At 55.8% G+C, this 12,486-nt stretch overlaps 1 protein-coding gene across 2 annotated transcripts in view; it reads left to right on the top strand.

Moving 5' to 3' along the window:
* The window catches only part of LOC147646716 (maestro heat-like repeat-containing protein family member 7), a 34,017-nt gene extending 21,930 nt beyond the window's left edge, over positions 1-12,087 (top strand). The window contains exons 1-17 of one of the 2 annotated variants that reach the window (XM_086873040.1): positions 4,895-5,844; positions 6,049-6,587; positions 6,687-6,842; positions 7,112-7,176; positions 7,286-7,435; positions 7,625-7,773; positions 8,078-8,225; positions 8,475-8,662; positions 8,752-8,889; positions 9,168-9,282; positions 9,455-9,592; positions 9,806-9,982; positions 10,119-10,274; positions 10,433-10,534; positions 10,916-11,018; positions 11,299-11,355; positions 11,646-12,087. In XM_086873040.1, the coding sequence (XP_086729166.1) occupies positions 7,120-7,176; positions 7,286-7,435; positions 7,625-7,773; positions 8,078-8,225; positions 8,475-8,662; positions 8,752-8,889; positions 9,168-9,282; positions 9,455-9,592; positions 9,806-9,982; positions 10,119-10,274; positions 10,433-10,534; positions 10,916-11,018; positions 11,299-11,355; positions 11,646-11,845 (1,878 nt within the window). In that variant the 5' untranslated portion in view covers positions 4,895-5,844; positions 6,049-6,587; positions 6,687-6,842; positions 7,112-7,119 and the 3' untranslated portion in view covers positions 11,846-12,087. Of the gene's footprint in view, positions 1-4,894; positions 5,845-6,048; positions 6,588-6,686; positions 6,843-7,111; positions 7,177-7,285; positions 7,436-7,624; positions 7,774-8,077; positions 8,226-8,474; positions 8,663-8,751; positions 8,890-9,167; positions 9,283-9,454; positions 9,593-9,805; positions 9,983-10,118; positions 10,275-10,432; positions 10,535-10,915; positions 11,019-11,298; positions 11,356-11,645 lie in introns of those variants that run through there. The other variant, XM_086873039.1, reaches the window with a different exon arrangement.
* Positions 12,088-12,486: the final 399 nt, after the last annotated feature.

Here is a 12,486-nt window from a genome sequence, read left to right as displayed (position 1 = left end):
ATGCTGCCAGCACCCACAGCAAGGCCCTGTGTCCCTGAAGGGACCCGCCCTGCTCTGTGGCCTGGACTGAAGGTGGGTCCCTCCTGCCAGGGCAGGGCCCAGCACAGCTCTTCTGTTCCAATAAAGAGATGGAGCTCTCACCCCAGTGTCCAGCTGGTACCACCAGCAAAGCCCACACAGCACCAGCCCTGGCTGAGCCCCATGTCCAGGAGCAGGCAGGGCTGACCAGAGTGTGGGTGGCAGGAGCCAGGCAGGGGCTGCTGTGACCAGCAGCGGGGCACTGAGGGGCTGGGGGAGTCCGTGTTGAGCGTCCCTGGGATGAGGGCAAATTTCCTTCAGTGGCATCACCTGGGCCTGGACCTCCTCCAGTGCCATGACCAGGAAAAGAGGAAACCATCAAGAGCATCTCCCGGACACTGCCTGACCAGCAATGTCAGCAGGCAAAACCAAGGTTTTGTTTAGCAATGACCCTTTGAAGAAGTCAAAGATTGACAGTCAGGGCAGTCCAGTAGTACAGATGGGAGTACTTCCCTCTGGGAAGGGGCTCCTGTCACTTCACAGTCTCCATCCCCCGCCGGGAACCGCGGAACTCCGGCCAGCCCTGCTCCCCCCGTATCCTTGTCAGACCTGGGGGGGAGGAGGCTGAACCGGAGCCCTGTGACCTCTTCAAAAGCCAGAATCCAAAGAGAAAGAGAAATTCCTGGGATTAAAGTTTAAAGGGTGGTGTTCACAGGTTGATGTCACTCTTCAATGGTTAAAACTACTGTCAGTTCTCAGAAATGGCCAGTTACTGGCCAGGAGGAAGAACTCCCATCAGCCTCCAGCAACCTTAACTTCCAAAGCTGTTTCTCTTTTTTTTTAAATGTCAATATATCAAACACCACAGCAGTAACAGCCCCAGGGTTCCACTCTCTCTGACACCACAGCAGTGACAGCCCCAATTTCCTCCTCCCTGTTACACCTGTCGTGGTTTTAAAGCATTAGTTCAAAAATCACTGGAAAACTTATTCATTTCTTGCTGTGAGATGTGGATTATGAGAAGGGCAAAAGATGTTTAAAACTTAAAAGGAATAGAGGAGTGTCGTGGTTTTAAAGAAGTAGCTAAAAGAAATTACTAGAAAACTCACTTATTTCTTCCTATGAGATATGGATTAGAACAAGAGCAAAACAGGCTTAAAACTTCAAAGGGATAAATAAAGTTTATTAATAAAACTACAAGAATAAGAAGACCAGAATAAACCTCCAGAAAACCCCTTTATCCCCCACTACCCAACCATTCTCTTGTTTCCATGACAACATAGAGACAAAAAAACTTGGAACTTTGGTGTTTAAAACAGTCCCAATTCCTGTTAGAGTCTTTTCATCAGACTTTGTATAGTAAAAGAAGTCTTCTGCTAATTTGTGGAGTTTTTCACAGGAAAACCATTTCTGTTATAGTTTTCTATTTTCCTGATGCCAGCTGCCCAGAAATCTGTCACCAGTTCACTCCTCCCATTTTCACATCACTCTGAGGTGTGTATGGGTCAATGAGTGTAGGGGTGTCATTTTAAGGATGAGTTATTCAAAGGCAAAAGTTCTCTTCATCTGTCTCTGTGAGCTCCCCTGGAAACAGAAGTTTTTTCTTTGCCTCTCAAGGCCTCAAATCTTCAACTATTACTTCTCCCCGCTCCATTCCAACACCTCACTGTATCACAATTACTCCATATTTTGCTCAAAATCCACACTTTGAACACTCCATTCCTCCCTATATACTCTGTCATGAATTAAAGGAGTTTTTTCAGGACACTATTATCCATCCCCATAGCTTTAACAGAAAAATATTTCAGCTTATAAAGCATCTCCTTATTCTCTCTTCCCCATCTAAAACTTAACTCTTTTCCCCACTGTCTTTGGTAGTTTTATGATGTCGTCTTTATGTTGATTGTCTCTCTCTCTCTGTCTCTCTGGGAAAAAGGAGTAATCTGTATGTTTTATCCAGGCAGTAAAAGAGTTAAAGTCTTGGAAAGCTGCAGATGTTGATGGTGTCAGGTTTTAGTTCAGCAGCAGAAACTGCAAACCAAGCCAGGCCGGCCGGCTCCGTTTCTCCCCCCCCGCCCTCTGCGGCCTTGTCCGGCCTGGAGGGGGGAGGAGGCCGAGACAGAGCCTGTTACCTCGTCAGAAGCCAGAAACCAAAGAGAACAAGAGAGCCCTGGCTTTACATCTCAAGGTGGTGTTCACAAGTTGATCTCACTTTTCAATGGTCAAAACTGCTGTCAGTTCTTAGAAATGACCAATAATTGGTCACAAGAAAAGACTCCCATCAGCCTCTCGCAGCTTCAACTTCCTCCCAGCTCCCAAAGCTATCTTAAAGGTCAAGTCACTCCATGAAAAAGCCCTACCAAATTCATGAACCATCTCAAAAACCTCCACATATTTCCACAAAATTCATGAAAAACCCCCAAAATTCCCTAAATCTTTTCAATATCCCACAAAATTCCAGAAGCATCCCAAAAAATCTCCACAAATCTCCACAAAATTCAAGGAAAATGCATCAAAATTCTTCACGTCTCCTCCAAATTCTACAGAATTCAAGAGAAATTCCACAAAAATACAGAAAAATCCCACACAATTCCCTAAATCTTCTCAAAACCCCTCCAATTCCAGAGACATCCCACCAAATCTCTACAAAATTCCACAAAATCTAAGAAAAATCCCACAAAATTCTTCAAGTCTCTTCAAAATCCCTCAAGATTCCAGAAAAATCCCATAAAATTATTTAAACTTTGGCAAAATCCCATAAAACTCAAAAAAATCTCAACAAAATTGCAAAAACTAAAAAAAATTCCTAAAATTTCCCCAAACTGTACTAAATTCCAGAAACATCCCACAAAATCTCCACATATTTCCACAAAATTCCAGAAAAATTCCTCAAAATTCTTCCTGTCTCCTCAAAATCTCAAAAAATTCTAAAAAAATCCCTCAAAATTCAAGTCTCCTTAATATCCCACAAAATTATGAAAAAATCCCACATAGTTCCCTAAATCTTCTCAAAACCCCACCAAATTCCAGAAACATCACACAAAATCTCCTCAAATTTCCACTAAATTCCACAAAAATCTCACAAAATTCAAGAAAAATACCTCAGAATTCCCACAAAATATATTTAGAAAGAAAGATCCCACAAAATTATTTAAATCTGCTCAAAATCCCACAAAATTTCAGAAAAATCCCACAAAATTTGAGGAAAGTCCCACAAAATTATTTAACCTACATTTGTCTTGGCAGTTTTAGATCCTGGCTGCTCTTGCCCCTCTTCTGCTTGCCACCTGAATTTTAGCAGTACAGCTGCAATTGCCTCTTCCAATCACTGCTACCCACTGTGCTTTTGTGATGGGGAACTCAGGATTTTTGTTTCAGGCATCATGAGTAGCAGACATTAAAATGCTCCCAAGTCCCTGAGCACTAAGTCGAGGGGAATTAAAGCCACACAGGTCACATTTGCAGTGCTCAAACACAGCCCTGTTGCTGCTGCTGCTGCTGAAATAGAATCAACTGACAGAGACCATCACAGGAATTGCCTCCACAGTGGCAAATAAAATGAAAAAATCCACCAGGAGAAAGAAAAACCAGAACTTCCCAATTCACTTCATTGTTTCTTCTGAGCAGCAGAAGAAAAAGGAACAGGGCACCTTTCAGGCAGTTCCACAAGCTCAGGGTTCTCATTTCCTGGGGAATCGGAGATGCAATTGGTCTTGTTAAAAGGATAAAAGCAAAGGGAATGAATTGGGAATTATTAGGAAAAAATGACCCCTCTTACACACAAAGTTCACCAAGTCATTCCCTGCATTTCTCCTTTTCACAGTCTTTCTTTCATCCACTGGGAGGTCCAGCTTATCATGTTCTGGTGCTTACCATCCACTGATTGTGCTCTTGATTTCTACCACTGCAAAAGATATAGAATCATCTCAACTGAACACAGAAACAAACTCTCTCTGTCAGCCCATTTTCATGTTCCAGATCACTTTCAACATGTCCATGGGGCTGTTGGAATGATGAGCTCTCCACTGCTGGCTGCAGGCTCTGGAGATTCTTTCTCCACATTCAGCCAGGCCTGTATTCCCTCACAATTCCTGGTACCTCATCATGTTTTCTTTGGCTAGAAGAGTAACGATGAAAACCTTAGCAATGGCACAACTCCCCAGTGCACAAGGAAAAGAAAGAACAAGTTGTCAAGTTCTTCAACCATTTGTCCTGCTTTGCTGCAAGAGTTGTGCTGCACTCACAGTGTGGGGAGCCAAGAGAAGCTGCAGCTGGGGGCACATCTTGTGACAGGAGCTGCGCCTCGTTCTCCAGGACAGGTTTTTGGAAAGAACAGACAGGACTGTGGAGAAAATTCTGGGAAAATTGAAACAGCTTTTTAAAGAAATGAAAATAAAATCAAAAGAAACAACCAATATGTTTTTCTCTATTTTTCTCTATTTATTTTTATGTTCCCCTTTTCCATCTTGCACTGTTTCTCTATCCCATTCATTCCAAATGGATCTCACCTCTAAGATTTGAGACTTGGCAAGTTTTAGACACTGTAAAATACCATGAGCTATACCCAGTTTGCCTTGCCCTGTTTTCCTTGGAAAGCAATGCTGGAGACACAAGTGCAGTTCTTGGGTCAGGTACAAATTCTGCATCCAGGGAATGTGCTCAGACAGTGTTTGACGCTCAGCAGGGACAAGGCACAGCAGCAGCCAAGGGCATTGCTGTGTCCCTGTGCAGGAGTCCAGACTCTGGTTCTTGGCTCACCAGGGCAAAGTTCCCATGTTTGGCCAGGCTCAGGGGCTGCCCGGGGAGCGCGGGGCTCGGCGCGGGGCCGAGCGGGCAACGGACAAACGGACACGGGGACAAACGGCCCCGGTGTTTCAGTTGCAGCGGCAGCAGCGGCAGCAGCGGCAGCAGCGGCAGCAGCGGCAGCAGCGGCAGCAGCGGCAGCCGCGGCAAGAAGAGAATTTAGCAATTTTCTGTCTCTCCTCTCCCTCTCCCGCAGTCCCGCATCCTCTCCCGGTCTCCCTTTCCCGGTGCCCCCTCCTCTCCAAGCCTCCCTCTCCCCGTGCCCGGCTGGGCCATGCCCCCAGCCCGCCCCTGACGCCAGGTGGGGCTGCCCGGTCCCCGTCCCCGTCCCCATCCCTGCCCGTCCCGCGGAGGTCTCCTCTTTGCCTGGGTCTGGCTGTGCTGGGCGGGCATCAGTGCCTGGGGCTGGGGCGGCATTGCCACCCTTTGGCTCCGCCTGCCCTGCCCTCGGCCCCAGCCCCGATGCAGGCTCCGGTTCCAGTTCTGGTTCGGGCCCCGGCCCCGGCTCCTCCCGGGGCCCGCGGAGGACACAGGCGGCGTGGCCGCTGTCGCCGCCTCCGCTGCGGCTTCCCCGGTTCGAGCTCCGCCGCTCAGCGGTGCAGCCGCCGGTCCCGAGCCGCTGCTGTCGCGTTCCAATGAGGGAACACCTGCAGATGCCCGGCCCGGGGAGGTCGGGGAGCGCTCGGGGGCCGTTCCTGGCCCTGGGCCGAGCGCTGACGGCAGCGTCTCTTCCCCAGGGAAGGCGCAGCAGGCCCTGCAGCAGCGCTACAGGATCGACTCGCTGCTGGGCCGCGGTGGCTTCGGCAGAGTTTTCACGGCCACGAGGCTCTCGGACGAACTCCCGATGAGCGGTGGGGCCGGTGGTGGGCCGAGGAGGAGGAGAGGGCAGAAGAGGAGGAGGGAGCAGAGGAGTAGGATGGGGCTGGATGGGGTGGGCGGCGAGCTGAATCCGCTGTTCCTTTTGGCTTGCAGGTGGCCATCAAAAAGGTGCCACGGAACCGCGTCCGGCAATGGGGCGAGCTGGTGAGTGAGCGGGGCCAGCGGCAGAAGCTGGGGAGTGCCAGGCGGGGATGAGCTGGGGCCTGGAAGGGTGGGAGCCGCTAGGACACATGGAGGGAGAGCGGGAATGGGGCCAGTGGAGGGTGCAGAGCATCCCGGGCTGGCTGAGAGCTTCCCGAGCCCTGGCACGGCCTCAGCCCCATTGACGGCACCATGCTCCTCCCGCAGCCCAACAGCACCAGCACACCTCTGGAGATCGTGCTGCTGGACAAGGTGTCCACAGGCTTCCCCAATGTGGTGCAGCTGCTGGAGTGGTTTGAGCTCCCCAACGCCACCGTGATGGTGCTGGAGCGCCCGGAGCGGTGTCAGGACCTGCAACATTTCATTCATGCACAGAGGTTCCTCTCTGAGGCATCTAAAATCCCTGGACTCTCTGCCCCTGAGGCCAGACCACAATCCGTGACCAGGAGCCTCCTGTCCTTGTGGAAGGAGCCCTCAAGACCCAAGTGCAGGACTTGCTGTCTTGCAGTCTTGCCAGGACTTGAGTCTTGCAGGTGCCTTCCAGGCACGACTGCAGGACTTGCTGACTCCGAGCTTTTCCGAGCCATCTCTCCTGCAAGTAGCCAGAAATCCAGTCACTGCCATGGAGCAGTGACCCCCAAGAGTGCCCAAGTTGGCCTGGCTTGCGGAGGAGGAAGAAGGCGTCCGTGGAGCTGTCCTGGCACAGGAGTCTGAAGAGGTGCAGGAGTTCCAGGCACCACAGGAGGGTGAGTTGCAGAGCTCGGCCTTAGGGCTAGTGCCTGTTGCCAGCTTGGCCCCATCCCATTCCATGCCATGCCATCCCCTGGTGCTGTTCCTATGGAAAGGATGGGAGAGTCTGGAAGAAGATATGGAGCAGTGACCCCCAAGAGTGCCCAAGCTGACCTGGGTGGATGAGGAGGAGGAGGAAGAGGAAGAAGGCCCTGGAGCTGCCCCAGCACCAGAGACCGAAGAGGTGCAGCAGTTGCAGCCGCTGGAGGAGGGTGAGTGGCAGAGCTGGGCCACAGGGCTGGTGCCTGTGGCCATCTTGGCCCCATCCCATCCCATTGCATCCCATCTCATCCCATCCCACACTGTCCTGTGGAGACACACCCATGGATAGCACAAAAAAGGGGCTGGGGCTGCCCCCGCAGCAGTGGCCATGCTGCATCCCCTGGGGCATCCCGGGACTGTCCCTGCCTGGGGAACGCAGGGCTGGGCTGTGCTCTCCGGCCTCTCCCGCAGCCCCTCAGCTCTGGCTGCTCTTTGCCAGATGCAGCCATGGACGGCACACAAGAGCAGGACACCGCCCGTGGCCGCTTCCGCAGAGCAGCGCAGGTACCTGCAGCCATCCCCACCTGCGCTGGGCCTGCTGGCACTGCTCAGCCCAGCACCGCACTTGGAGTACTCCATGCAACTTCCCTGCCTTCCTGCCCTTCTCCTACAGTTTCTTTACCAATACATCAAGAGAATTGGCAAGGAAGACACCAGACCTATGGACACTGAGGTCAAAGCATCCTCAGAGGTCTTGGTAGAACAGAGCAGCGCTGCCCAGCTGGATCTGCTTGTAGAGACGGCTCTTTTCAATCCAGAGCAAGTAAGCAGCCTGTGGCCAGCCTTTGATCCTCCAGCAATTGCTTGGCTTTCCCAAGCCACGCCTGTTGCTCACTTGAAGCTTTTGAGGCCATGGCAGCGTGCTGGAAGAGAAGCACTTGTCTGGGGAAGAAGCTGGGCACATTGCTGACTCCCTCTGCTAGCATTCCAAGTTTCCCTGTGCCTTCTCCAGGTGCTCGGCGTGGTGAGGTACATCCACCAGTGGCTCATGGCCAATGAGGCTGCTGAGCACAAGATGGACTGGGCCCTGATGCAAGTGGCCGAGGCAGAGCCTGATGATGTGGCCATCACTCTCCTGCGGGTGGCCCTAACGTGTGACAGGTATGGGGCCCAGCTGCCCCGAGGCCTCAGGGCTCCCCAGCCCATCACCCTGTACAGCCCGGCCCAGGGCTGTGAGCAACACAGACTTGCAGGGCCCTCTGGCTGCTCCCTTTGCCAGCCCTGCTACAAAGTCGGCCCCCGAGCCCGCTGCCGTGCTGCCAGCCTGCCCCTCAGGGGCCTGTCCCCACAGGGCTGGGCTGCCTGGCTGCTGCTGCCGCTCAGGGCCAGTGGGCACAGGCAGAGCTGGCGGCCAGCTCAGCTCCCCGCTGCCGCCCAGCCCACGGTGCTGTGTCTGACCCCACAGAGCTGCTATGGCCATGTGGACGACCATCTTGCTCTCACCCTGGATTTCAGAGGAAGTGACACCGCTCCTCGTCAATGTGGTGGGGAGCTGGCCGCAGAAAAACCTGGGCACCTCTGATGGGGACAAGACGGCTGTCTTTTCCCTGACTGTGAGTTTCTGGAGCTGGCCTTTGCTCACTGCAAGGCCGGCTGCCTCTCCAGCAGCTCTGTTGCCTCCTTCCCCCACTGCATCTCCCTGCTTCAGACACTGGCCACAAACCTGGCCTAGGGGCAGCTTCAGGGCCACCAGGCCCGCTGCTCCCCCTGCGTCTGCCCCGGCCTCTCCCTGCCACGCTCAGGCCCTGCCACACGGACGCCCCGGCACTGAGCGCTGTCTCGGGCTGCTTTGTCCTCTGCAGGCAACTCTGGTGATGTGGAAGATCCTCCAGGGGCCCTGTTGCCCACAGATCCTGACAGTCTATTTCCCCCGCCTCTTTGTGCATCTGCTCTTCCAAACGTACTTCAGTACTTTGTATATGACAGAGGACGTCCATACCTTCTGGAAGGAATGCCAGGAGCAACACGGCCTCTCCACCAGCCCCAACAGGTGCTCCATGCCTGTCCTCCTGTACCTGCCACTTCCCCAGCCTCGGAGCCAGCGCTCCCAGCGTCACCTGGGCTTTGCTGTGCACACAGGTTTGCAGTGCAGACCCTGAAGGCCCTGCTCTGCAGTCTCCACTTGGAGCATGTGGTGGTGGTAATGGAACGCAAGCGTGGCTGGGACATGCTGCTCTGTGCTGACACCCACCACTATGCCGTGGGTCTGCTGGCCAGGTGAGCCCCCCTTCTCCCCACTGCCTCTGACATTTGTGCCTCCTGCCCGGGATGCCCCCCACAGTCCCCGTGGCCATGGGCCTGAGGACCTCGTCACCGAGGGATGGCCAAGGAGACTGCAAAAGGCTGTGAGAGGAGGGTGCCCAGGAGCAGCCACATCTCAAGGGCCCAAATCCCCTCACAGAGTGCTGGGGAAATATGACAACTGTGTCCATCAGTTTTGGGAGAGGCTTTTCGCACCCTTGCTGAGACTCTTTCTGCCATTTTCTGCCTTCCAGGTTAATGCGCCGTGCATCCGTCCACTTGTGCAAAAGCATCTTAAGCTACCTGCTTGAGGTGCTCAGCAAACCGTTGCCACACTGGGATGTCTCTGCCATGGCATTCCTTGTGGAGGTGAGCCTGATGGCCAGCACTACCTCGCTCAGCTCCCTGCCAGCCCTGTCCCCTGGCATAGCCACAGCTGCCTGGGACAGCACCTGCGCCCTGTGCTGCTGCCTGGGCCCAGCCCTGCGCACTTCCAGGCTCCTGCCGGCCGGCTCCCCTCTCACTGCCCCGTGCCTTTCAGCTCCTAGATTGCCTGGACTTGAGTGACTGTGGTGACAGCCTAATGGAGATCTTGTATAAGTACCTGTGGTACAACTCCAGAGAGATGCATCACCAGGTGCTCAGGGTTCTCCTCCTGCTAAAGGACCATCCCTCCATGGTGAGAAGGGGGCAGCAGCTGAAGCCGTGTGGGCAGCATGAGGCTGGGCAATGCTGTCACTTGGCCTTGGCTGGCCTTTGCCTTGGGCGCTGAGGCAGCTCCTCGCAGCTCTCCTGCCTCCTGCTTCAGCTGCCCGAGTGCTTTGGGACAGGCCTTTGGCCTCTGGACCCTGCGGCAGCTGCCCGGGCTTTCACACACTTGTGTTCTGCACAGGCCGAAAGAATTCAGAGCCTGACAGGAAGACTAGTGCACCTCCTGTGGGACTTGGACAGTGACGTGGCCAGGATGAGCATTGCTCTCCTGAGCCATATTTTCCTGGATGAAGACACCCCAATATCCTGGCGCAGGGCCCTGCAGCTGGCTGAGCCGCTCCTGAAACTCCTGGACAATGTAAGGCTCTGTGCCCCAGCCACGGCCACTGCCTGCTGCCCGGACACTTTGTGCCCTGTGCATTTGCAGGCCTACGCCAATGTGGGCCACAAGAAGCCAATGATGAGGTCATTTTTCCTTCCTTCCTTTCATACAGCCTGATAGCCAGGTGCAGCTGCTCTCCATGTTTCTCCTTCGAAGAGTGATGTCTTCAGCAGAAGAAGAAGGAAGAAAGCCCCTGAAGGAACGAGTGTACCAGAGCCTGCTCCCACTCTTTTTCCACTGCCAAGATGAGAATCGGCATGTGGCAGAGGTGAGGACTCCTGGGCTGCTGCTGCACCTTGGCAGGGGGCTCAGCTGCCTCCTGCCCTGACGCAGGCTTGCAGGCTGCAGCCTCCTCCAGCCCTTGGCACTGGGACACTCCTGTGCCCTGCCTTGTGGGGCCATTTGCGGCTCTCTGCTGCTCCCCAGGCCTCTCGGACAACGCTCCTTCGCGCGGCTGGCTTTCTGAAGAGGCCAGACCTGGAAAAAGCTGTGAGGAAGGAGAAGCTGTGGAAGTTTGCCAGGCTCGTGGTAAGGACAGCCTGGAAGTGCCAGCCTCAGGCTAGAGAAGCCCCCTGGCCCCGGTGCTCAGTGTGTGGGGCTGGCAGCTGTGCCCGTGTCCCCTGCTGCAGCCGGGGGCCGCACGGCGTCTTCTCCAGCCCCTTGTGGCCCCGAGCCGGGTGCCGATGGAGCCCCGGCCCAGCGGGGCTGCGGGCCGGGCCGGCATCGCGGCTCCCCGGGCAGCAGCCGGCCCTCTGCCCCCTCCAGAGCCCGGCGCCAGCGGCTCTCAGGCTCTCAGGCTCTCAGCCTCAAAGCTGGCCGGGCACGGGAGGCCGGGGCTGGCCGCAGGCTGCAGCGCCCGGCCGAGGGACAGAGCCCACGCCAACCCTTCCCTCCTGCCGCTCTCTCCAGCTGGCCGACCACAGGATCCCCTTGGCCCAGCACCTGCGCCGGGCCCTGCAGTACCTGCAGGACCCACAGGAGACCCTGCGAGCGGCGGCCATCAGGGTCATCGGTGAGTCCCGAGCCCGGGCTCCCTCCCCGCCCCGCCGCAGCTCGGCCCCAGCCCCGGCTGCTGCCCCGGCAGCGGCACCCGGGCCCGGCGCCCTGGAGCCCCGGCTGTCCTCGGGGCTGCTGCTGCCGGCCTCTGGCAGCCGTGCCCTTGGGCTGAGTCAGGATGCGGCAAGGGCCCGGGCTGAGCCCTGCCGGGGCAGGAGGCCGTGTGGCCACAGGGCTGGCAGCGCCGCTGGCAGGGAACTGTGCTGCTGGGACCCTGACAGGCTCTGTGTTCTCAGGGATGGCCGGGGAGCAGCTGAGGGGGCAGCACGCAGAGCTCCAGGTGTTGTGCAGAGGTGAGCCAGGACAGCGGGCTGACAGTGTTGGCTGTCGGGGGCAGCTGCAAGCCCTGGCCAGGCTGTGGAGGGTTCTGCTCCCTGTCCCGATGAGGGGCGGCGTGGGCAGAGCACAGCGAGATTTCAGGGCCACGTGGGGCATTTGTGGCCAGCAGCTTCGGGCTGACCCCCTTGGTCCCTGCTCCCTCCTGGCCAAGGCAAGAGCCGGCTGGCATGGCCCTGGCAGGGAGCTCTCGCTGGGCCCCCACAGCTCTGGGACCTGACCGTGGCTCTGTTCGTCTCTCTTGCAGCCCTCGAACGCCTGACGGAGGACAGAAGCGGTGCCGTGTCAGACCTGGCACTTGAAACGCTGTATGTCCTCCGGGCCATCCAGAGTGCCCGTTACTCCATTCTCCAGAGGATGGAAGACCAAATCCTCAGGGCATGGAGGACACGGCCTCGTCTGTCAGGCCTGGGCTGGCTGCACTGCTGGAGGTGTACTCAGAGCTGACCTGAGAGGCTCTGTCTTCTGGGGCCACATGGGCCAGCCAGGATTTTTTTATTTCATAAGGGTTGTTATTTTCCTTTTTTCTCTTCTTTTTACTATGTAAATAATATAGGATATGTTAGGGCTGAGAGGCTCTATCTTCTGGGGCCACATGGGCCATCTGTTATTTTTTTTCATAGAGATTGTTCTTTTCTTCGTTTCGTTTCCATCTAGTATGTAAATAATATAGGATATGTTATAAACCACAAGAGTCCCAAGACCTTTCTTTTGCTGCCCAGGGTGTGTGGGGCATAGGGGAAGAGAGGGAAAAGGGTTCTTGTGTTCAGCAACCTTCCGGGGCATGCAGTGGTGCAGGGGAAATGGCCAGAAGCCCCTTGGCCTTTGGTGGTTATGCTGAAGCCACAAGCCCTGTGGCAGGCAGGAAGCGCCATCTGTGTCTTGCTGCCCGTGTGTTGGTGCCGTGATGGCTGAGGAGCTGCTGGAGCTCCTGTGGGGCTGCGGCGCTGCTGCCGGGCCAGGCTGGGGGAGCCCCTGAGGGCACGGGGTGCTGGGAGGCCGTGAAGGGATGAGGGGCTGCGGAGGCCCAGACGGGACAAGGCAGTGGGAAGGCACGAGGGGGATGTGTGAGGGAGTGGGTGGCAGGA

The sequence above is a fragment of the Cyanistes caeruleus genome, unplaced genomic scaffold (assembly GCF_971803275.1).
Source record: "Cyanistes caeruleus unplaced genomic scaffold, bCyaCae1.hap1.1 HAP1_SCAFFOLD_81, whole genome shotgun sequence".
Taxonomy (NCBI): domain Eukaryota; kingdom Metazoa; phylum Chordata; class Aves; order Passeriformes; family Paridae; genus Cyanistes; species Cyanistes caeruleus.
The sequence above is the reverse complement of the archived record's forward strand: the minus strand, read 5'-3'. Positions and strand labels throughout refer to the sequence as shown.